Source organism: Callithrix jacchus, chromosome 10 (assembly GCF_049354715.1).
Source record: "Callithrix jacchus isolate 240 chromosome 10, calJac240_pri, whole genome shotgun sequence".
NCBI lineage: Eukaryota > Metazoa > Chordata > Mammalia > Primates > Cebidae > Callithrix > Callithrix jacchus.
Window position 1 is genome coordinate 18,197,218 of NC_133511.1, and position 24,753 is coordinate 18,221,970.

The window sequence follows — 24,753 nt, forward strand, 5'->3', positions numbered from 1 at the left end:
TGGCCTCCCAAAGTGCTGAGATTACAGGTGTGAACCACCACGCCCGGCTAAACATCAACCCTTTGTTAGAAATAACTAGCATGGTTTCAGACTTCCCGACTGGAGCTTGGCTGACATAACTCCAAAATATTTCCTGAATCAGTACATCTCTACTACTGCCACCCCAGTCACCTCTCACCCAGATTTCTGCAATAGCTATGTTCCCTGAGACCACAACCAGACCAGTCTGGAGCCAGACAGCCTGTGAGGAAGGCAGCATCAACTGGAGAGAGACCCTTAGAAAAATTAAATTCCAGGAGAAATATTGTTCCCCTTGACTGCCGATCTTGGAGGACTGGGGTTTAATTTTATTTCACAAAACTTGTTTCCTTAAACTACTCTTCATTTAATGCCCATTATTAAGCAAAGTTCCTTGTCTCTGCCTTATGCTCAGTCAGCCTCTTCTCCTTCATATTCAAGAGGAGAGTAATCTGACAATAGAGCATTTGATTTATAAAATCTTTACCCAGTAACTTTTAAGAATGAAAAAAAAAAAAAACCAATTTCATCCCTCTCCCAAAAAGGATATCTTTTAAGCTTTCCTCCCAATCTTAGTTCCACGGGATCTCAGAAATTCCAATTCTTCTAACTCATATCCCCACAGTAGTGTAGATGCCTGAACTCCCTGGGGACAGCAATTTGAGGCAGACAGGTTCATTAAAACAAATATGTGCAGTGCCCTCTGGCAGAGAGGACAGCAGGACATGTACTGCCCTTGAGCAAGCTGTGGCATAGGCAAGGACATCAGGTGGCTGACAATGATCTGTCTGTCTCAGCTGGGGCAGAGAGGCCAGCTCAGCCTTGAAACAAGCAGCTTGGAAGGTGCCTCAGCTGAAGGTTAATGTCTCCATGTCTCCATGTCTCCAGCTTGGGAGGTGGAGTTGGATGAAGGAGTGAATGCTTTCTTGCCTTCAGTGAGAGCTTTAAAATGCTGCAAGGAAAAAGGAGAAGGAACACTGAGTATTAGGGATACGCTAGTTGCTATATTTTAGCAAGAATTAATTTCTTTAATGAACCCCCTTTTATTTCCTTCCTGCTTCCATTCATGAGGCCACTTGGTTCTCCTGAAAGAACAAGGGTTTTCTGTAGATCCTCACCTAATTTCACCTAAGGCCCACATCTCCTACTTACCCACACCCTTTTTTTCCCTCCATTTTCCCTTTGAAAACTCCATCCCTGCCTCCTTTGTTGTCCTAATTATGGGAAACAAAGGTAACTGGGCAGACACATCCTACATCCCTAGAGGATACAATCACAGCAGGTTCAGAGCAGTAGGAACTGTAGGGATACTCTCCACAGCTTAAGTCAACCCCTGAGGCTTGGCTTACCTCTGAGTTCTTGAATTCTGAGTACAGGGAAAAGAGCAGATGGAGGGACTGGATCCGACTCTTGTAGACAGGGATGTCTAGAATGGCTGAAATGAAGAAGAATTTCCAGGAACGGAACCAAACAAACTCTGGGAATTAGGGGGCACTTCTGTTTAAGCTAGACAAGCCCCTGCCAGATGGGATGTTACTATGACTTTGCGACTTAAATACCCAGCAGGTAGTCACATAAGCCCAAACACCACCTTTGAGTGCTGCCAAAGAGCACAATGGGCTTAAAATGAAGGCTGAAACTCAAGACGCTATCTTCCCAGAGTCAACAAGTCTGTCCAAAAGCCTAGAGCATCTCTATCCAGATATGGGGATGAGGAAAGGAAGGAGGAACTCACCACAGACTATGTCAATGTACTCTGCCAGGCTGCAATCAATCTCTGCTGTGGGCAGGCTTACCTGGAAGGGGCATGGGACGGACCAAAGTCAAAACGCTGGTGTCAGGTCCCAGCACCACTCTCTCTCTAAAGGAAAAGAGCTTCTAGCATAAGACACATGTTATGGGCTGAAATGTGTTCCCCTAAAATTCAGATATTGAGTTGAGTTCCTAACTCCCTGTACTTCAGAATGTGACTATATTTGGAGATAACATCTTTTTTTTTTTTTTTTTAAAGATGGAGTTTCGCTCTTGTTACCCAGGCTGGAGTGCAATGGCGCGATCTCGGCTCACTGCAACCTCTGCCTCCTGGGTTCAGGCAATTCTCCTGCCTCAGCCTCCTGAGCAGCTGGAACTATAGGCACGCGCCACCACGCCCAGCTAATTTTTTGTATTTTTAGTGGAGACGGGGTTTCACCATGTTGACCAGAATGGTCTCGATCTCTTGACCTCGTGATCCACCCACTTCGGCCTCCCAAAGTGCTGGGATTACAGGCCTGAGCCACCGAGCTGGGCCTTGGAGATAACATCTTTAAAGAGATAAGTTAAAACAAGGTCATTAGGGTGGGCCTTAATCCAATATGACTAGTGTCCTTATAGGAAGTGGAAATCAGGACAGAGACACGTAACACAGGGAAGACCATGTGAAGAGAAAGCCCTCAGAAGAAATCAACCTTGGTTAGGCACGGTGGCTTCATACCTGTAATACCAGCACTGTGGGAGGTTGAGGTGGGCAGATCGCCTGAGCCCAGGAGTTTCAGACCAGCCTGGGCAACATGGTGAAATTCCATCTCTACCAAAAAAATTAGCCGGGTGTGATGGTATCTGTAGTCCCAGCTATTTGGGAGGCTGGAGTGGGAGGATCACTTGAGCCCAGCAGGTCAAGGCTGCAGTAAAGCGAGATCAAGCCACTGCACTCCAGCCTGGGCATAGAGTAACACCCTGTTTCAAAAAAAAAGGAAAGGAAAGGAAGAAGGCAGGCAGGAAAGCAAAGCAAAGCAGAGAGGAAGGAAGGAAGGAAGGAAGAAGAGAGGGAGGAAATCAAGAAGGAAGGAAAGCAGAGAGGAAGGAAGGAAGAAGAGAGGGAGGAAATCAAGAAGGAAGGAAGGAGGAAAAGAAGTCAGCCATGCCAACAAACTGATCTTGAACTACTGGACTGCTAACCTCCAGAACTGTGAAATAATAAATTTCTTAATGTCAAAGCCACCCAGTCTGTGGCAGCCTTTGTTATGGCAGCCTAGCAAAGTAATACGACATGCTCCTTTTTTCCCCTGATCAGTATGGAATTATAAAATCCACTGCCATACTCTCTTCCTGTGGGAATCTGTGAAAAAGAAACTGATACCAAGTTATGGCTAAGTATTAATAGTTATATAAGCATTACTTGGTGTTATAATACCTAATGATTCCAGGGTACCATATGAGCAGAGAAAACGGACATGACATCTAACTCAGGTAACAGGCTCTGGATCTAAACAAGTCACAGTGTAAGTTTTTAAACTACTGGTTTTTTAAAACTTTCTCTTTTTACAAAAAAACAGGGCACATATTCTGCAACTTGCTGCAATTTGCTTTTTTCATTTTAACAACATATCACTGCTACTTCTTCATATTAGAGCAAAATAAGGCCAAATAATATTCCATTGCATAGTATTTCATTGAATGCAATCTAGCTATTCATTCCCCTAATCAGACATTTTAGACATTTTCTCTCAACTACAGCTTCAAAATGCTCTGAGGAAAGAGACTTTCCAAATTCTTTGCATTTACAATCAATTCCTCATACACACACACAAAATCTATCTTCATAGAACTTACATTTTAGTAGGGAAGAACAAAGTACGTAACTAAGGTATATGGTATGTTAGAAGTTACTGAGAAAAAGCAGGGACAGAGGTCAGGGAATGCTGAGGAGCTAGTGCAGCCATTTAAACATGATGGCTAGGAAGGACCGGTTGGTCATCTTTGTTCAGTTTCCTTTTCTTTTTTGATACCTTAAAAATTTGTTTTTTAGACAGTCTTACTCTGCTGCCCAGACTGGGGTGCAGTGGTGTGACCTCAGCTGTCTGCAGCTTCGACCTCCTGGGTTCAAGCAGTTCTCCTGTCTCAGCCTCCCAAGTAGCTGGGATTACAGATGTGCACTGCCAAGCCTGGCTAATTTTTTTGTGTTTTCAGTAGAGGCAGGGTCTCACCATGTTGGCCGGGCTGGTCTCAAACTCCAGACCTAAGGGGATCTGTCCACCTCAGCCTCCCAAAGTGCTAGGATTACAGGCATGAACCACCACGTCCAACTCCTTTTTTCTTTTTTTTGGAGAGAAGAGTCTCCTATTGCTGCCCAGGCTGGTCCTGAACTCCTGGCCTCAAGTGATTGTCCCACCTCAGCCTCCCAAAGTGCTGGGATTATAGGTATGAGCCACGGTGCCTGGCCCACTTTCTTTTTCTTATTGATATATGAAAGCGCTTTGCTTGGATAGCAATTTTTTCTACTACATATATATATATATATATATATATATATATATGTAATATATAATTTACATATATACGTAATATATAATTTATATATATATAATTTTTCTCAGACTGCCACCATCTTTTAACTTTGTTTATGGTGTCTATTGGTATGTAGAACCTTTCATTTCTATGAGTTTAAACTGTCACATTTTCTCCATTGTGACATTAAAAAAAAAAATAGAGATGGGTCTATGTTGCCCAGACTGGTCTCAAACTCCTAGGCTCAAGCAATCCCCCCATCTTGAGCTCCCACTACTTTGGACTTTTTTTTTTTTTTTGAGACAGAGTTTCACTATTGTTACCCAGGCTGGAGTGCAATAGCACGATCTCGCCTCACCACAACCTCCCCCTCCTGAGTTCAAGCAATTCTCCTACCTCAGCCTCCCGAGTAGCTGGGACTACAGGCGTGCGCCACCATGCCCAGCTAATTTTTGTATTTTTTAGTAGAGACAGGGTTTCACCTTGTTGACCAGGATGGTCTCGATCTCTTGACCTCATGATCCACCCGCCTTGGCCTCCCAAAGTGCTGGGATTATAGGCATGAGCCACCGCGCCCAGCCAGGACTCTTTTTTTTAAACAGAGTCTCTCTCTATTACCCCACTGGAGTGCAGTGGTGTCACCTCAGCTCAATGCAATCTCTGCCTCCTGGGTTCAAGCAATTCTCCTGCCTCAGCCTCCTGAGTAGCTGGGATTACAGGCACCTGCCACGACACCCGGCTAATTTTTTAATTTTTTTGGTAGAGATGGGGTTTTGCCATGTTGGCCAGACTGGTCTTGAACTCCTGACCTCAGGTGATCCACCTGGCTCGGCCTCCAAAAGTGCTGGGATTACAGGCGTGAGCCATGGTACATGGCCTAAACCACTGTGCCTGGCCTCATTATGACTTTTAAGTTTCTTATTACACTAAGAAACACCTAACCATCCTAATAGAATTAAATTTCTCTAAATTATAAGACACCTGAATTTTTTTAAAAAGAGAGAATTAAATTTCTACTGTATTTATTTCATTAATTTTTTCAGTCATGCTCCTTCTGTCTCTCCTATGTTTTTATATTACTTACATGGCTTTATTTTTACATTAACTTTTTTTTCCTTTATTTTTAAGACGGGGTTTCACCCTGTTGGTCAGGCTGGTCCCAAACTCCCGACCTCAGGTGATCCGCCCGCCTTGGTCTCCAGGTGTGAGCCACCATGCCTGGCCTCCCCTTTTATTTTTATTTCTATTTTTTGTTTTTGAGTCAGGGTTTCCTTATGTTGCCCAGGGTGGTCTTGTGCTCAAGCAATCTTCATGCCTCAGCCTCCCAAAATGATAGGACTACAGGGATGAGCCATTGTGCCCGACCCACATTAACTCTTTATTTCATCTGAAATTTACATATATATACACATACGGTTAAGGCAGAAATCTGGCCGGGTGCAGTGTAATCCCAGCACTTTGGGAGGCTGAGATGGGCGGATCACAAGGTCAAGAGATCTAGACCATCCCGGCCAACATGGCGAAACCCCATTGCTACCAAAAATATAAAACTTGGCTGGGAGTGGTGGCGGGCACCTATAGTCCCAGCTACTTGGGAGACTAAGGCAGGAGAATCACGTCAACTTGGGAGATGCAGGTTGCAGTAAGCTGAGATCATGCCACTGCACTCCAGCCTGGTGACAGAGCGAGACTCCATCTCAAAAAAAACAAAAAAAATGGGCAGGACCGGGCGCAGTGGCTCATACCTATAATCCCAGCACTTTGGGAGGCAGGTGGATTACCTGAGGTCAGGAGTTCGAGACCAGCCTAACCAACATGGAGAAACCCCACCTCTACTAAAACTACAAAAATTAGCTGGGCATGCTAGCACATGCTTGTAATCCCAGCTACTCAGGAGGCTGAGGCAGGAGAATCACTTGAATCAGGAGGAACTGCAGTGAGCTGAGATCACGCCACTGCACTCCAGCCTGGGCGACAGAGTGAGACTCGTTGCAAAATAAAGATCACTGGGTGCTGTGGCTTATGCCTGTAATCTCAGCACTTTGGGAGGCTGAGGCAGGAGGACTGCTTGAGCCCAGGAGTTTGAGAACAGCAATAAACCGAACCTCATCTCTACAAAAAATTAAAAAATTGGCTGAGTGTAGCGGTGCATGCCTGTGGTCCCAGGTGGGAGGACTGCTTGAGTCTGGGAGGTAGAAGCTGCAGTGAGCCATATCATGCCGCTGTACTGCAGCCTGAGAAGAGCGAGACCCTGTCTCAAAAAAAAAAAAAGGTTACAAATAATAATGATGCAGAAAGAGAAAAAACATCGGGCCCTAGAGCGAACGCCATCCTTTCTTACCTTACCTCCTGCTACCTTCCACTCACCTTGCCCAAAAGCTCTTCAAACTCCGGGGACCATTCCTGCATCAGCGTGTCAATGTCGGGCATGGGCCTAAAAGTATAGAAGTAAATATGAACAAGAAACATCAACTGATAACATCAGCAACCTCTAGATCAGGATATTCTAGGATGAAGGAGAGGTTTCTGGCACATTAGGAAGGCTTCAGGAGAACCTCAGTCTGGCACTTTAAGAAGGCTTCAGGAGAAGCTAGACTGGGCATACCAAAGTTGCCCAGGGCCTGGGTTTAGAGGAGCTAGCTAAGTAATAGCAGAGAAATTACAATCTTTATGTCTAAAATCTCAGCCAGTAGTTGCCAGGATTCACAGGACCTCGGGTTGATCAAATATGTTCCCAGCCTCTGGGCCTCTTCTCAGGAGCAACAGTTCACAGGTGGTGAAAGTTACTATGGGTTACTGTTGTAAAGAATGTGGTGTTTCTTACCTGGTATAGTGCACAGTCGCAGGGGGTTTAGAACGGTGTAACTCAGAGATGCTCTCGATCCACATGTCAATGGCTTTGGGATTCTTTTCTGCATCCTCCAGGCTCTTTACTTTCATATGTTGCTAGGAAAGTAAGGAGAAAGCCTGGCTGATGGCACTGAAGTAGCTCTCTTGTTTTTACGGTGTCTCATTATAGCTGCTGTTGTTTCATATTCAAGGTTGCTGATGATAGCAGCTGCCACATGAAATAGCAGCCAAATGAAAGGGATAGGAAACCCTGATAAAATCTGCTGAAGCCAGGCCAGACATGGGGGCTCACACTTGTAATCCTAGGACCCTGGCCGTCTGAGATAGGAGGATCACTTGAGGCTAATAGTTCAAGGCCAGCCTGGGCAATATAGTGAGACCTTGTTTGCACTAAAAATAAAAAATTAGCCAGGCATGGTGTTGTGTGCCTGTAGTCTCAGCTACTTGAAAGGCTGAATGGGAGGACTGCTTGAGCCTGGGCATTTGAGGTTGCAGTGAACTAAGACTGTGCCACTGCACTCCAACCTGGGCAACAGGGCAAGATATCTCAAAAAAAACAAAAAAACAAAAGCCAAGTGCAGTGGTTCACACCTGCAATCCTAGCGCTTTGGGAGACTAAGGGAGGAGGATCACTTGAGGTCAGCCTAGGAAACATAGGGAGACCCATCTCTACAAAATAAAAATTAAAAAAAAAAAAAAAAAAAACCTAGCCGGGCATGGTGGCATGCACCTGTGGTCCCGCCCACTTGGGAGGCTGAGGTAGCAGGACTGCCTGGGCCCAGGAGGTCGAGGCTACAGTAAGCCACAATCACACCACTGCACTCTAGCCGGGGTGACAGAGCAAGACCCTGTATCAAAAAAAAAAAAAAAAAAAAAAAAAATGGAATTTGCTGAAGCCATGGAAAGGGGGCAGGTCAAAATGGCAGGACGGACCATAATGAAATACCATTTTACACCTACTAGTATGATTAGAATAAAAAAGATAAACAATAACCAGTGTTGGTGAGGATGTAGAGAAACTGGAACTCTCATTCATTGCTGGTGGGAATGTAAAATGGTACAGGCACTTTGGAAAATAGTTTGGCAGTTCCTCAGCTAAACAGAGTTTCCATATGGCCCAGCAATTCTACTCCTATGTATATACCCAAAAGAATGATAATATACACCCACACAAAAACTTGTATACAAATATTCAAAGCAGCATTATTAATAAAAGTGGAGAGAACTGGAGAATGAATAAAGAAAATGTGATAAATCTATACAGGGGATATTATCCAGCCATAAAAAAGGTGGCCAGGCGTGGTGGTTCACACCTGTAATTCCCAACACTTTGGGAGGCCGAGGTGGTTGGATCATGAGGCCAGAAATTCAAGACCAGCCTGGCCAAGATGGTGAAACCCTGTCTCTGCTAAAAATATAAAAATTAGCTGGGCGTGGTGGCGGGTGCCTATAATCCTAGCTACTCAGGAGCCTGAGGTAGGGAACTGCTTGAACTCAGGAGGCAGAGGTTGCATCGAGTCAAGATTGATTGCACCACTGCACCCCAGCCTGGCCACAGAGCAAGACTCCATCTAAAATATAAATTTAAAAAAAGGAATAAAGTTATGACCAGGCTCTAGGAGGAAGTGGGAGAATGAGGAGTGAATACTAATGGGTGTGAAGTTTCTTTTTGAGGTGATAAAATATTAGGTAGTGGTGATGGCTACAAAAATGTGATTATATTAAAACTAATGAGTTGTACAATTTAAAAGGCTGAAGTTGCTGCTATATAAATTATATGTAAATAAAGCTGTCATTTGAAAAATAGGGCTGGCCCAAACTGATAGCCATCTCTTTTGATAGATGGTAAGTCTACTACATGAGTGCCAGCAAGGCCTACTCCATTCTTGGCCCTCTCCAGCTCGGGCCGATACTAGGCTATTATCTTACTGTGATGTTGTGCTGCTTAGAATTCTCTGTTAACCAGAGTGAGAACACTGTAGGGTCCGACTGCTTTGTAGAAGGTTCATCCAATACCAACAAGCCAAGGTTGTCAGGCTTTCCATCAGGACGTGGGACCTGGTTAAGAAAAAGTTAAGAAAGCAGAAAAGAAAATGAGAAGGCCCTAACAAGGCCACACCTGTTTCCAATAAGCTAAAGAGGAATAACTCTTCTAGTTCACCAATACTAGTATTAAAAGCACGCGTATCATGCTGTACTCAAAACTATCCAGAAAAAAAAATATGATCCATAGCAGCTTAAATATAAACCTGTTGTCCTAGATAATTAGGAAGCAAATACATGACAAACTGTTAATATATAATGAGATATGTACTACTTAAGAGCAATGAGTATAATTTGGAGTTGAGAGCAAGGTTAAGAACTCCAATGAAATGAACATGTATAGAGGTAGCCAATACCACTCAAAGAAATTAGGGGAATCGCCGGGTGCGGTGGCTCACGCCTGTAATCCCAGCACTTTGGGAGGCCGAGGCGGGTGGATCACGAGGTCAAGAGATCGAGACCATCCTGGTCAACATCGTGAAACCCCGTCTCCACTAAAAATACAAAAAATAGCTGGGCATGGTGGCGTGCGCCTGTAGTCCCAGCTACTCGGGAGGCTGAGGCAGGAGAACTGCTTGAACCCAGGAGGCGGAGGTTGCGGTGAGCCGAGATCGCGCCATTGCACTCCAGCCTGGGTAACAAGCGAAACTCCGTCTCAAAAAAAAAAAGAAATTAGGGGAACCGTTAAGAATAACAGGGGCATCAGAAAAAACAGTTAAGGAGTCATTTTCAGGATGTACTGACTATACCTTTAAGAATGCATCAATATCCCCAACAGCTGGGATAAAATCAGGAATGAAAGGCTTTAGTTTGTGGTCCAGGTCAATCAACTGAGGTGTGTACCTAGGAGATATTGTCAAAGGAAGGTAGAGACAGTCAGAGAAAGCTACTTTACTATTCAGGCTAAAAAACATCTAAGGAGAATGACCCTATTTCAGACTAAAGGTAGGAAAGGTTTGGGCCAAGGTAGGGATGGTAGGGTATGGTGGGAAGTCCTAGTACTCACCTACTGATGTACTGGAAGAGTTCCTTAATCTCAGCAGAAACTGGCAAATGCTCATAATCTGCAGGGTCATAGGCCCTGGGAAAAGGAAAATAGTTTGTTCAAGGTGACCAAAGAAGAGCAGAGGTGTCAGGGTCCTAGGTGCTGGTGTGTTACTGACTATAGGGATGTGATCCTGAACCTAGCTTCTGCCTCTCCAGTATCTGCCTTTCCTGGCAGCTTGCAAGGCAACTTTAAAGTTGATTATACTTAACTCTCAATTATCTCTAACTCTAAAGGATAGAGGTGCAGAAAATCCAAAACATAATTTTTTTAATGTTAAAATGTAGCATAAATGGTTTTCCTTTTAATGAAAGGATGAAAAGAAAAGGTGGAACAAGAGATTTTAGGGCTGGGTGTGGTGGCTCAACCTGTTATCCCCACACTTTGGGAGGCTGAGGTGAGTGGATCACCTGAGGTCAGGAGTTCAAGACCAGTTTGGCCAATATGGTTGAAACCCCATCTCTACTAAAAATACAAAAATCAGCCTGGTGTGGTGGTGCATGGCTGTAGAACCAGCTATACAGGAGGTTGAGGCAGGAGAATTGCTTGAACCTGGGAGGTGGAGGTTCCAGTGAGTCAAGATCACAGCACTGCACTCCAGCTTGGGTTACAGAGCAAGACTCATCTCAAAAAAAAAAAGAGAGAGATTGAAATATCCAACATGAAAATAGGTTTGCACCAAGAAAAAAAGAAATTTTTATACAAGTGTTTTTTTAGCAGTTATTATTTTTTAATTTAATGATTTTATTATTGAGACAAGGTCTCACTCTGTTGACCAGCTTGGAGTACAGTGGCCTGATCACAGCTCACTGCAGCCTCAAACTCCTGGGCTCAACTGATTCTCCTACCTCAGCCTCCTGAGCAGCTGGGACTATGGGCAAAGGCCAGCATGACTGGCTAATTTTTTTTTTTTTTTTTTTGAGATAGAGTCTCACTTTGTCACCAGGTGCCAGGCTGGAGTGCAGTGGCACAATTTCGGCTCACTGCAGCCTCCACCTCCCAGGTTCAAGCAATTCTCCTGCCTCAGCCTCCCGAGTAGCTGGGACTACAGGAGCACACCACCATGCCCAGCTAATTTTTGTATTTTTAGTAGAGACGAGGTTTCACCATGTTGGCCAGGATGGTCTCAATCTTTTGACCTGGTGATCCACCTGCCTTGGCCTCCCAAAGTGCTGCGATTACAGGCTTGAGCCACCGCGCGCGCCCGGCCTAATTTTTTTTTTTTTTTTTGAGACAGAGTTTCACTTATGTTGCCTAGGCTGGAATGCAGTGGCAAAATCTCAGCTCACTGCAACCTCCGCCTCCCAAGTTTCAAGTGATTCTCCTGCCTCAGCCTCCCTAGTAGCTGGGATTACAGGCATATGCCACCATGCCCAGCTAATTGTGTTGAGATGGAGTTTCACCTTGTTGGTCAGGCTGGTCTCAAACTCCCAACCTCAGGTGATTCATTCATCTCAGTCTCTCAAAGTGCTGGGATTACAGCCATGAGCCATTGCATCCGGCGCTCAGCTAATTTAAAAAAAATTTTTGTAGAGGGAGGTCTTGCTATGTTGCCCAGGTTAGTCTTGAACTCCTCGCCTTAAGCAATCCTCCCACCTCAGCCTCCCAAAGTGCTGGGATTACAGGCTTGAGCCACTATGCCTGACCACCACCTTTTAGATTTACTCAGCAAAATTTCATGTAATCCCCAAGCCCACAAATGTTTCAGTGCAAGTGATACTATAGTACTAGATGAGGCAGTGGACTCAGAAAGGGAGGAAAAGTCATTATTATGTTGGGTTTCTGAGATATCTGCGAGTCCTAAATATCAAAAGAGATGGTGGAATTTCACTTTCTTTTTTTTTTTTGAGACAAGAGTCTAGCTTTGTTGCCAGGCTGGAGTGCAGTGGTGCGATCTCAGCTCACTACAACCTCTGCCTCCCGGGTTCAAATGATTTCCTTGCCTCAGCCTCCTGAGTAGCTGGGATTACAGGCATGTACCACCACGCTTGGCTAATTTTTTGCATTTTAGTAGAGACGGGATTTCACCATGTTGGCCTGGCTGGTCTAGAACCTGGCTGGTGGACCTTGTGATCCACCCACCTCAGCCTCCCAAGGTGCTGGCTGGGATTACAGGTGTGAGCCACCGCACCCAGCCATAATTTTACTTCAAACTAATGCCCTCCCGCTCCAGTGTTTTGAAGGTGGTATTCTGAAGAACACCCTTGGCTTGGGTGTTCTTTACTCACCCTTCCAGAGGGGCTCCATGCTCTTCATCATCATCATCAGAATCAGAATCAGTTTCAGATGAATCATCATCATCATCATCATCATCATCATTTTCGCTAAAGCCCCATTGAGGTGTCAACTGTGAAGTCTTTTTCTTCTCCTGAGATAGGGCAGGGCAGGCAAAGAAAGTTCCACAAAGAAAAATCTAACGTACCTATGCCCAGTTCTCTATTGCTGTAACCAACATCCCACCCACCTGGCACCCAATCACCAGAAAAAGAAGGAGGCACTTCCCAGAAGGGGCTTGAGTGCCTTCTGCCCCTGCTCAGCTACAAATGGGGACTCCACTTTCCAGAACCATATTCCATTTCTCTACTTGAGGCTGGGGTATAAATTCCATCTAATTTTATCTATTGTACAGATTACCTAGATCCTCAGAGCTCAGCATACACTTTAGACAGCTTTGGCCCAAAAAGCTATGGACTTTCAAAGAAGAGGATGACAACTCTAATTATTTCGGAAGAAAATCAGGGAAGATGAAGAGGGAATAAAAACTTTAAGGGTCTTAATACTCACAAAGACCATAAAGAGGAAATCTAGTATTTAATTTTCAAGACTGCTCAGCATAAGCTGCTTGAAACTACCAAACGAAGAAAGTTCAAAACCAACCTTGTGCCCATCTAACCAGTAGTTTCTATGAACTTTCCATTTTTGTTCAGTGATATTTCTCTTCATGGAGTATCTGACCTATCTGTATTTCCCTTCCCTTACCCCATAAATTACATACAATGACTATACATTCTCTCTTAAGATAAGCAGCTCTTTTGTTCTTGTCATTATAACCTACCTTTCTGTGCTTCTGGCTCTCTCTGTACCATCTCACCTTCTCAAATGCAAGAGAAGGGGTCTGGTGACATCTGGGACTTGCAGGGGCAGGTAGAACAGGGTCCATGTCTTTGCTTCTGTGGCCTGGAGCCTGTGGCATGCCCTCTCTTAGGACCTAAAGAATGACCAATAGGCTCCCTTTAAAAGTCGGCTTCCGGCCGGGCAACAGGGGATCGTGCCTGTAAACCCAGCACTTTGGGAGGCCAAGGCGGGAGGATCACAAGGTTAGGAGATCAAGACCATCCTGGCCAACATGGTGAAACACTGTCTCTACTAAGAATACCAAAAAATTAGCTGGGTGTGGTGGCCCATGCCTGTAATCCCAGCTACTCAGGAGGCTGAGGCAGGGGAATCGCTTTAGCCAGGTAGTTAGAGATGGCAGTGAGCCAAGATCATGCCACTGCACTCCAGCCTGGCGACAGAGTGAAACTCCGTCTCCAAAAAAAAAGCAGGTTTTCGAAGCTTGGTTTCTATATGCCATATGGCTTATACAGAGGTTAACACATGTTTGATTCCAGTTGTTTAAAATTAATTTTTTTTATGGTAAGGCAGCTATTGGCACACACAACTGTGACATGTTACAAGACACCAAAAACTGCTTTTGGTCACCTTTTGCTCTAAGAATAACAAATTTATTATACATAGATAAAAGTATATTCTAAGCTATAATATGCATAGCAGATAACGAAACAGTTGAAGAATTTATTCAGTGACTACACCTTATTAGTATATGATTGATAGAAACTTTCTAGAGCATTCTTTCTTAATTCGAGATTCGCCAAAATTATCTTTAGTCACATAGGAAGCAGTTTTGGCAGAGGGAACTTTTAAGAATATGGTCAGCCCAGGGTAGTGTCTCATGCCTGTAATACCAGCACTTTGGAAGGCCAAGGCGGGCGGACCACATGAGGCCAGGAGTTCGAAACCAGCATGGTCAACATGGTGAAACCCTGTCTCTACTAAAAATATAAAAATTAGCCAGGCATGGTGGTGAGTGCCTGTAATCCCAGCTGCTTGGGAGGCTGAGGCAGGACAATCGCTTGAACCCAGGAGGCAGGTCGCAGTGAGCTGAGATCACACCACTGTACTCCAGCCTGGACACCAGAGCGACTTCATTTGGGAAAAAAAAAATAATAATTTTGTCAATTTTTTTTTGAGACAGAATTTCGCTCCTGTTGCTCAGGCTGGAATGCAATGGCACAATCTCGGCTCACCGCAACATCTGCCTCCCAGGTTCAAGGGATTCTCCTGCCTCAGCCTCCCAAGTAGCTGGGATTATAGGCCTGTGCCACCATGCCCGGCTAATTTTTTGTATTTTTAGTAGAGATGGTGTTTCTCCATGTTGGTCAGGCTGGTCTCCAACTCCCAACCTCAGGTGATCTGCCCGCCTCAGTTTCCCAAAGTGCTGGGATTACAGGTGTGAATCACCACACCTGGCCTGTCAATTTTAAAGGTTATTCAAAAGTAGATCCTTTCTGTTGCTTCTAGGTGCATACCAAATTAGAAAGGTGAACCTTAAATACTGAGCACAGAATGAAGACTAGAAGAATTTAGGGTGATATACAAAATTTGGAGGTAAATTGGATAGGAAAATAGTTTACTTTTCCTCTTCCTCTTTAAAGTTGTACTTTGCAAAAACTCTGATATAAAAGCAGAAGCCTTCATATACTACAGACAAATGCCTAAGAAATGACCTTGTATATAAGACATTAAAACAGGACACTGTTCATATAGTGGGACCACCTTAAAATGTTCCTTTTAGGCTCTTTATTAAATCAGTCCATCACTACCGCTTTCCGTATTACTTCAAATATTTTTCACCTGTGATTCCAAAGTTCCAGTTCTTAAAAGACCATTAAAATGACTGGCTTGGTGTGGTGGCTCACACCTGTAATACCAGCACTTTGGGAGGCCGAGGCAGGCAGATCACCTGAGGTCAGGAGTTAAGAGACCACTGTAGCCAACATGGTGAAACCCCATCTCTACTAAAAATACAAAAATTAGCCAGGCAAGTTGTTGCTGGCCTGTGGTCCCAGCTACTCTGGAAGCTAAGGCATGAGAATTGCTTGAACTGAAGAGGTGGAGGTTCCAGTGAACCAAAATCATACCATTGCACTCCAGCCTGGGCAAAACAGTGAGACACCATCTTAAAAATAAAAGCAAACAGACCGGGCGCAGTGGCTCACAGCTATAACCCAGCACTTTGGGAGGCTGAGGCAGGTGGATCGCCTGGGCTCAGGAGTTCAAGACCAGCCTGACCAACATGGTGAAACCCCATCTCTACTAAAAATACAAAAATTAGCCAGGTGTGGTGGCGGGTGCCTGTCCCCAGCTACCTGGGAGGCTGAGGCAGGAGAATTGCTTGAACCTGGGAGGTGGAGGTTGCGGTGAGCTGAAATCATGCCACTGCACTCCAGCCTGGGCAATGAGAGTGAAACTCTGTCTCAAAAGAAAATAATAATAACCATTGGATAATGTGCTATGGCTAAACACAAATGGTTTTAAGAAAGCACATGTGTAACTCTAAGGTCCTAAATGTGTCTGGAGAGGTGGGCATCTTGCCATCTTTCTTTCAGAAGCAGGGTGATTCTCTAGGTTCACAGAATAATAGCAGTGAACATTTGGGTCTTAAGACCTCAAAATTAAAATTTCTTTCACAAAATATTGGCAGTATCACAAGTATTGACAATGAAAAAAATGCCCAGACTGACAATTTCAAACTTGCTTTAGCATAAGAATTACCTGGACTACTTTCTAAAAATATAAATTCCCAGGCTTTTACTTTTGAGATTCTGGGTGGGGGCTGGGAATCTGTATATTTAAAAATAAGTACCCCAGTTGACTCTTATGATCAGGAAAGTTTGTGAAACACTGGCTTACATTTTATGAAATTCCTCACCAAAGGCAGCTGTAATAGAGGCTTTATTCCTGAAGAAAAGTCAAAATCTCAAGGCTCTTTGCAACTGATTTTCCTCCATAAGCTCAAAGGTCCCTAACCACTGGAGGTGAGTGTTCAACAAATGTTTACTGTTGAACTGGTGTCATCTCTCACTACTGAAAACCTAAAGCAGAAATTCTACAAGGACCTGTGAGTTTGACTGTACCTTGCTATTTTTCTCTTCATACTCATCACTGCTGTTATCAGCCATGGCCTTGTTAGGAAGATGGGCAGAACGAGGAAGTCCTTAGAAGAAAAGATTTTCCTTTAGATTATTGTTAAAATGATTTTTAAAGACAAATATTTTTAGTTTGTAATATTTTATGCTCTAAATTTTTTTTTTTTTTAGGTGGAGCCTTGCTCTGTTGCCCAGGCTGGAGTGCAATAGCGCAATCTTGGCTCACTGCAACCTCCGCCTCCCGGGTTCAAGCAATTCTCTTGCCTCAGCCTCCCGAGTAGCTGGGATTACAGGTGCACGCCACCACGCCTGGCTAATTTTTTGCATTTTTAGTAGAGTTGGGGTGAAACTCAATCTCTTGACTTTATGATCCGCCCATTTCGGCCTCCCAAAGTGCTGGGATTACAGGCGTGAGCCACTGCGCCTAGCCATGCTCTAACCATTTTATGAAACAAGGCTTATCAGAACATCTAGCTATAAGAGAGGAGACTGAATTTTAGTCATGTTTCCGCCAATTCAAATCAAGATATATTTACTAAACATTACTGTGCTTAAGGCATTGGGTTAGACATTATACTAATCAAATTATCTGCCATTACATAAATAATATAAACTCTGACCAGGAGCAGTGACTCATGCCTGTAATTCCAACACTTCAGGAAGGGGAGGCAGGAGGATCACTTGAGCCCAGGAGTTTGAGCCTAGCCTGGACAATATGGCAAGAGCCTATCTACAAAAAAAGAAAAAAAATTAGCTGAGTGTGATGGTGTGCACCTGTGGTCCCAGCTACTCGGGAGGCTGAAGCAGGAGGTCTGATTGAACCCAGGAGTTTGAGGCTGCACTGAGCAGTGTTCATGCCACTGCATTCCAGCCTGGGCAACAGAGAGAGAGAGAGAGAGGGAGGGAGGGAGGGAGGAGAAAAGAAAACCCTTTGCCCTCAAATGATTAACAACTAGTAAGATGCAGTGTGCTGAATTTATACTAAGACTGGGTTTGAAGATAAATTAGTTAAACAAAATGACTTAACTTCTTTGAGTCTCAGTATTCCCACCTCTCAATAGGGTCCTAATATTTGTCACCCAGGGGTCTTATAAGGATCAAATGAAAAAATATATGTGCAAGGAACTGACCCAGTGCCTGGGTCACAAATAATAGTCCCAAGTTTGAATCTGAATCAGTATGCAAAGATAAGAGAAATTAAAAGTACAATTAAGGCCAGGCCCAGTGGCTCACACCTATAATCCCAACACTCTGAGAGGCAGAGGCAGGAAGATTGCTTGGGCCTAGTTCAAGACCAGACTAGGCAACACGGTGAAACTCTGTCTCTACAAAAAATAAAAAAAATTAGCTAGGCATGGGGATATGGGCCGGTAGTCCCTGCTACTGGGGGGTCTAAGGCAGGAGGACTGCATGAGCCCAGGAGGTTGAGGCTGCAGTGAGCTGTGATCATGCTACTGCACTCCAGCCTGGGTGACAGAGTAAAACTGTCTCTATAAATAAAAAATTAAATTAAAAGTATAATTAGATGTAAGGTATTAGCTGGAATGAAAACATGATAAATTATTTATGTATCGAATAAATGCAAATTAAATAACATTTGTTTGGTTTACTCAATTAGCCCAAACTAAAAACAAGTTATAATGTCCCCAGCTATCAAGTGCACAAACATGCTCAAGGCAAAACCCTGGGTGGCTAGGTCCCAAGGAATGGAAAACAGGGACTTAAATGGACACTTACACACCTCTGTTCATAGCAGCGTTATTCACAACAGCCAAAATATGGAAACAACCCGAGTGTCCATTAACAGATGAATGAATTTAAAACGTGGCATATACATGCAATGGAATAGTACTCAGCCTTAAAAAGAAATTCTACATTCTACAACACAGATGAACCTTAAAAACATCACACTAGGCTCTGTACAGTGGCTCACACCTGAAATTCCAGCACTTTGGGAGGCTGAGGCAGGCAGATCATGAGATCGAGAGTTCGAGTCTAGCCTGACCAACATGGTGAAACCCTATCTCTACTAAGAATACCAAAAAAATTAGCTGGGTGTGGTGGTGCACACCTGTAATCCTAGCTACTCAGGAGGCTGAGGCAGGAAAATTGCTTGAACCCTGGGAAGCAGAGGTTGCAGTGAGCCAGGATCTCACCACTGCACTCCAGCCTGGGCAACAGAGCAAGACTGTGTCTCAAAACAAACAAACGAAAAAACACACACACTAAGTGAAATAAGTCAGCCACAAAAGGGTAAATATAGTATGATTTCACTTATGTGGTTCCCAGAATAAGCAAACTGATAGAGACAGTAGAATAGTGGTTACCAGGGAGGAGTGGAAGCAAGCAGTTGGGAGTTACCGTTTGGGATGATCTGAAAATAGTGCTAATGATTACACAACATTGTGAATATACTTAATGCTATTTAATTGTGCACTTAAAAATTGTTAAAATGGCAAATTTTATGTTATGTATATTTCACCACAATAAACAAACAGAAACCCTGGATGTCATCCTTGATTCCTAACTCACGAGTTAAAACCAGTCCAGCAAGTCTTAGTGATTCTACGACCATCTGTCTGGTATAGCATTTGCCTCTTTTCCTTATTCTCAACTTCCTCACCAGAGGCCAAGCCACTATCATCTCAACTCAGCCATCCCAACAGTCCATTCCACACACGACAGCAACACAGCCTCCAAAGCTCTGCTTGTTATGCCTCCTGCCCTACCTCTCTGATCTGACTGTATCACACAGTAGAGTCCCCTCTACTGTAAACTGGTCTCTCAGGTCCTCAAACTAAGCCAAGTTCTTTCAGGCTTCAAGGTTTTTCACATCTCACATATTATTTCCTCTTCCTGGCCTACTTTTCCTCAGTGTCTGGATTCTTGCCATCTTTCAGTCTCACATAGCGCCCCTTTAGATCTTCCCTGATCACCCTATCAAAAGTGGGTCTCTGGCTGGGCGGGATGGCTAATGCCTGTGATCCCAGCACTTTGGGAAGCTGAGGTGGGAGATCGCTTGAGGTCAGGAGTCCAAGACCAGCCTGGCCAACACGGTGAAACCCCGTCTCTACTAAAAATACAAAAATTAGCTGGGCGTGGTAATGCCAGCTACTCGGAAGGCTGAGGCGGGAGGATTGCTTGAAATCAGGAGGCGGAGGTTGTAGCGAGCCGAGATTGCACCACTGCACTCTAGCTTGGGCGATACAGTGAGACTCTATCTCAAAAAAGTGTGGGTCTCCTTCCTCACTGTTATTCTCCTTCACAGCAAACAATCTTCCTCCATCAGAGCACTTTCCACATTTGGAATTTGTTTACTCATTTGTCATTTGCCTCCCATGACTACAAGCATTGAGATAGCAGGGACATTGTGTCATTTAACACTATTTACCCAAGTGCCAGGCATAAGGCTGGCACATAGTAGGCATTTTAAAATTTTAGGCAAGATGGCTCACACCTGTAATCCTGGCACTTTGGGAGGCCGAAGTGGAAGGACTGCATGAGGCTAGGAGTTCAAGATCAGCCTCGGCAACATAGCAAGACCTCGTCTCTATAAAATTAAGAAAAAAAAAATTTGTTGAATAAATAAATCGTGTCCAGTCCTCTAAAAATATTTCACTGTGATTTGGGTTGGGGATGCAGGCTAAGGGCAGATTATGAAGCATCTTCAAAGCTGGGGAAAACATAAGTTAAAAAAAAAAAAAAAGAACAGTGAATTCCTGGCAGATAGTGAGCAAAGCAGTAACATGAAGTAAATGGTGATAGGGTTGGATTGGGGGAAAATCCTGTAATTTGGAAGGCTATGATTTTTCCACCTTAACTAGTAAGAAAACAAACAATAGCAAGTGAAGTAACTTGACTCTGAAAAGTCAACATATGCTATTATAAAATAGGAACTTCGGCCAGGCGCAGTGGCTCACGCCTGTAATCCCAGCACTTTGGGACGCTGAGGAGGGTGGATCACCTGAGGTCAGGAGTTCAAGACCAGCCTGGCAAACATGATGAAACCCCATCGCCACAAAACTACAAAAAAAAAAAAAAAAAAAAACTTAGCCAGGCATGGAAGGATGTGCCCGTAGTCCCAGCTACTCAGGAGGCTGAGGCCAGAGAATCGTGTGAACCTGGCAGGCGGAGGTTGCAGTGAGCTGAGATTGCACCACTGCACACCAGCCTGGGCAACAGAGGGAGACTCCGTTTCAAAAAAATAATAAATTTAAAATAAAATAAAATAAGAACTTCTTGAAGACAACTGTGAATCCATCCTGTTCTTTGAGTACCATTTCTCTTCCTTTTCATTCCTTTCTTACCTTGGTGTCTTGGGGTTGGAGTATAAATACTTGCAACCTCTTCTGAGTCGTTAATCTCTAGACGCTCATCATATGTCTGGTTTTCAACAACCTCGGTCTAAGCAAAAGGAGACACGATTACATAGCTCCTATCATGGGACATTATATATTCCAAACCAGCATTGGCTCCTCTTCCTTACCCAAGAAACCAGTTTTTCATAAAACTGTCACCCCATCAAACTTTCCTTAAGGCTTCTTGGCCCCCGGTTAAGCAGTTAAGTCATTCTGTTGCAGCCCTTATTTAAGAATTGCTGGCAGGCTGGCTGAGCAACCAGGGAATCGTGGAGGGAAAGAGAGCCAACTTCTGCAGCTTGCCAAAGCTGTAAGACCACGCGCAAGGGCAGAACACTATTCGTAAGTCGATGGCCAAGGCTGATGAGGTTTCTCCGGGGAGGCTGCAGAGGTCCTAGGAAGAGTTTTGTCTCTGGAGCCAGCTGTGGGGTGGGGTGGGGTGGGGAGGGAGGGACCCCAAAAAGAGGGGAAACTCCAGTCTCTCAGTCCGATCCAATAATCCCAAAAGCATCACCTCCACCTTCACCCTCGACTTGCAGATAAGATCCCACCTAAGTCTGGTGGGGAATAAAGGAAACAGGATGGTTGGTCACGGTGGCAAAGGAACAGTTATCATGGAGATGGGAAGAGGTAACCGGGGATGGGGTAAAGGGGAGTCCTCTTAAGCCCCTCTAGAAAGACAGTACCCTTTCTGCTGGGGTGAGTACTAATTACCTGTAGCCCCTCTGAATCCGTCTCCTCTATAATGGAAAGAACCCCAGCCTAGGGCTGGGGTATCACTCCAGTGTCAAAGTCGGGCCACTTAGATTCTACGCCGAGCAACTGCCTGTTTTCAGTCGCTAGGTAAAAAGGTTAAGTTGAAATTCGCGAGATTTGCTTCCACTCTCGTGAGACCTCCCGCACGTTACGCCTCACCCGCGAAGGCTGTCTACGCAGGAAGAAGATCCAGAGGGCACGAATAAAGCCTCTCTGGGCGGCCATGTCGCGTTTGTCTATGGTTTCAGTAAATGCGTCTGTTGCGGCATCTAGCGGCTGCGGATGGCAACGCCGGCTGATGAAGTTTCGGGCTCGCAGAGTTAGCTCTGCAATCTGGAAACTGAGTGCGTTTGTTTCACCCAGGGCAACAATCTCTGGGGGTGCAGTTCCTCCTAATCAGTCTTACCAGAATGTAGACACACTCTCCAGGGAAAATTCTGCAGCACTCTGTACAGCACTATGTTACAATATAGTCTCCCCCACCACATGGTGCCATGGCATGGCACATAATTATACTAATAAGTTATTCCTTGTGTATCTGAGGTTCCTTTTTTTTTTTTTTTTTTTTTTGAGACGGAGTTTCGCTCTTGTTACCCAGGCTGGAGTGCAATGGCGCGATCTCGGCTCACCGCAACCTCCGTCTCCTGGGTTCAAGCAATTCTCCTGCCTCAGCCTCCCGAGTAGCTGGGACTACAGGCGTGCACCACCATGCCCAGCTAATTTTTGTATTTTTAGTAGAGACGGGGTTTCACCTTGCTGACCAGCATGGTCTTGATCTCTTGACCTCGTGATCCACCCGCCTCAGCCTCCCAAAGTACTGGGATTATAGGCGTGAGCCACAGCTCCTGGCCTCAGTGTTTTTTTGTTTTGTTTTTTGTTTTTGTTTGTTTGTTTTTTGAGACAGTCTCGCTCCGTCGCCCAGGCTGGGGTGCAGTGGCGCAATCTCGGCTCACTGCAACCTCTGCCTCTCAGGTTCAAGCAATTCTCCTGCCTCAACCTCCTGAGTAGCTGGGATTACAGGCACGCAACACCACGCCTAGCTAATTTTTGTTAGTAGAGACGGGGTTTCACCATGTTGGTCAGGCTGGTCTCAAACTCCTGACCTCGTGATCCACCTGCCTCGGTTTCCTAAAGTGCTGGGATTACAGGCGTGGGCCACCTCGCCGGGCTCTGAGATTCAAATTTAACTATGTGTCCTTTCTTATTTGCTAAAGAAAACTGAATTTATTTAAAGCAGGATTTGTGTCTAATTAATTTTTAAACTTTGTAACACCAGTACCTTGCAGAAATTAGACACTAAAAATGCTCCTTGGGTGGATGAATCAAAGAATAAGTGAATGGAGATGTAAGGAACAAATATTTTCAAACTATAGATATAATTAATTTGGGAAGTCAGGGAGAGAGAGACATAAAATACTGGAGGCCGGGGGTGGGGGGTGGCTCATGCCGGTAATCCCAGCACTTCCAGAGGCAGAGCTGGGAAGACTGCTTGAGTCCAGGAGTTCAAGACTAGCTAGAGCAACATAGCGAAAACCACCTTCGCCATTAAAAAAAAAAAAAAAAAGTACTTGGTGGCACGCACCTGTAGTACCAGCCACTCCGGAAGCTGAGGCAGAAGGATTGCTTGAGCCTGGGAGGCAGAGGTTGTAGTGAACTGAGATTGGGCCACTACATTCACTCCAGCCTGGGCGACAGAGCGAGACCCTACCTCAAATATAAATAATTAATAACGATTTTTGGCCGGGCGCAGAGGCTCATGCATGTAATCCCAACACTTTGGGAGGCCAAGGCCGGCGGATCACGAGGTCAGGAGTTCGAGCCCAGCCTGACCAACATGGTGAAACCCTGTCTCTACTAAAAATACAAAAATTAGCTGGGCGTGATGGCGCACACCTGTAGTCTCAGCTACCCAGGAAGCTGAGGCAAGAAAATCGCTTGAACCCCGGAGGTGAAGGTTGCAGTGAGCCGAGATCCTGCCACTGCACTCCAGCCTGGGCGACAGAGCAAAATTCTGTATAAATAAATAAAATGTTTAAAAAGAAAATAATATTGGAAATTTGACCCTGAAGACCTACCAGAGGAAAACAAGCAAAAGTGGCTTGAAAAATGAGAGACACCTTTTCTGGGATACTGATAGTTAAAAACGGAACTTGCATTAAAAAAAATTTGTGATCTGTTTTGCTTGTAATAGTGGATATGTAATGTGGAATACTTACTATGTAGGAGCACTTAGATTATATCATCTAATTTACTTCACAACCTTATGAGACAGATGTTACTACCAATTTACAGATTAGGTAACGGAGGCTTAGATAGTTAAAGAAACTTGCCTAAAGTCTCTTAGCTAATAAGTGCTGCAAATAGCAGCCAAACACAGGTCAGTCTGAGTCCTAAGAATCTGCTTTTGACTGTTACAATATACTGCTGCCATGGCACTCCTCCAGAAGCATGCTTGCAGGGTTGCTTTTTCTTCTGCGGTTTAATTCAGCTACGGTTATATTTCCAAAGAGTCAGCATCAGCCGGGAGCGGTGGCTCACACCTGTAATCCCAGCACCTTGGGAGGCTAAGGCGGGCAGATCACAAGGTCAGGAGTTCCAGATCCACCTAGCCAACATGGTGAAACCCTGTCTCTACTAAAGATACCAAAAAATTAGCCAGGTATGGTGGCGTGCACCTGTAATCCCAGCTACTTGGGAGGCTGAGGCAAGGGAATCGCTTGAACCCGGGAGGCAGAGGTTGCAGTGAGCCGAGATCGTGCCATTGTACTCCAGCCTGGGCAACAGGGCAAGACTTTGTCCACCCTTCCGCTCCCCCACCCCCCCAAAAAAATCAGCACCGGGCACGGTGGCTCATGCCTGTAATCCTAGCACTTTGGGAGGCTGAGGTGGGTGGATCACCTGCGGTCAGGAGTTCAAGACCAGCCTGGCCATCATGGTGAAACCTCATTTTTAATAAATAAATAAATAAAAAGAATCAGCATCAGTTGGTCTTTGCTAAGCTTTTGAGATCCAAGTTGGAAGCCCTGGAAGGTGCCACAATAAGGCAATAATTTCTAACAGGGTTTTTACTTTTCTAAAAAAAAAATAAGAACTTGTTCCATCTTTCTTAAAATATGTCTGCTTTTTATAACAAAAATTTAAATTGGGCCAGGCGCAGTGGCTCATGCCTGTAATCCCAGCACTTTCAGAGGCTGAGGGGGGTGGATCA

At 44.6% G+C, this 24,753-nt stretch overlaps 1 protein-coding gene across 4 annotated transcripts; it reads right to left on the bottom strand.

Moving 5' to 3' along the window:
• Nucleotides 1-302: 302 nt before the first annotated feature.
• Nucleotides 303-21,715, bottom strand: IFT46 (intraflagellar transport 46). 4 transcript variants are annotated; one of them, XM_009006923.4, is made up of 14 exons: nucleotides 21,504-21,715; nucleotides 20,739-20,835; nucleotides 19,889-19,981; nucleotides 16,420-16,499; nucleotides 13,278-13,430; nucleotides 12,451-12,590; nucleotides 10,184-10,258; nucleotides 9,927-10,020; nucleotides 9,064-9,192; nucleotides 7,109-7,230; nucleotides 6,652-6,718; nucleotides 1,754-1,814; nucleotides 1,368-1,453; nucleotides 303-970 (listed from the first exon to the last, which is right to left on the bottom strand). In XM_009006923.4, exons 4-14 carry the CDS (start codon nucleotides 16,462-16,464, stop codon nucleotides 878-880), a joined length of 1,065 nt encoding a protein of 354 aa, XP_009005171.3. In that variant the 5' UTR covers nucleotides 16,465-16,499; nucleotides 19,889-19,981; nucleotides 20,739-20,835; nucleotides 21,504-21,715; the 3' UTR covers nucleotides 303-877. The 4 variants fall into 4 exon arrangements, with proteins under 4 accessions (XP_009005171.3, XP_002754535.3, XP_035120649.2 ...); XM_002754489.6 differs by lacking the exon at nucleotides 19,889-19,981; XM_035264758.3 differs by lacking the exon at nucleotides 16,420-16,499.
• Nucleotides 21,716-24,753: the final 3,038 nt, after the last annotated feature.

What these genes read in the sequence shown, in the direction of transcription:
- IFT46 (XM_002754489.6), bottom strand. Translation starts at nt 16,464, where the DNA reads ATGGCTGATAACAGCAGTGATGAGTATGAAGAGAAAAATAGCAAG. An exon ending in TTGAAGAGCTTTTGGGCAAG is followed by an intron (nt 1,815 to 6,651) that starts GTGAGTGGAAGG and finishes TGCCCCTTCCAG; the next exon opens with GTAAGCCTGCCCACAGCAGA. An exon ending in GTACATTGACATAGTCTGTG is followed by an intron (nt 1,454 to 1,753) that starts GTGAGTTCCTCC and finishes TCTTCATTTCAG; the next exon opens with CCATTCTAGACATCCCTGTC.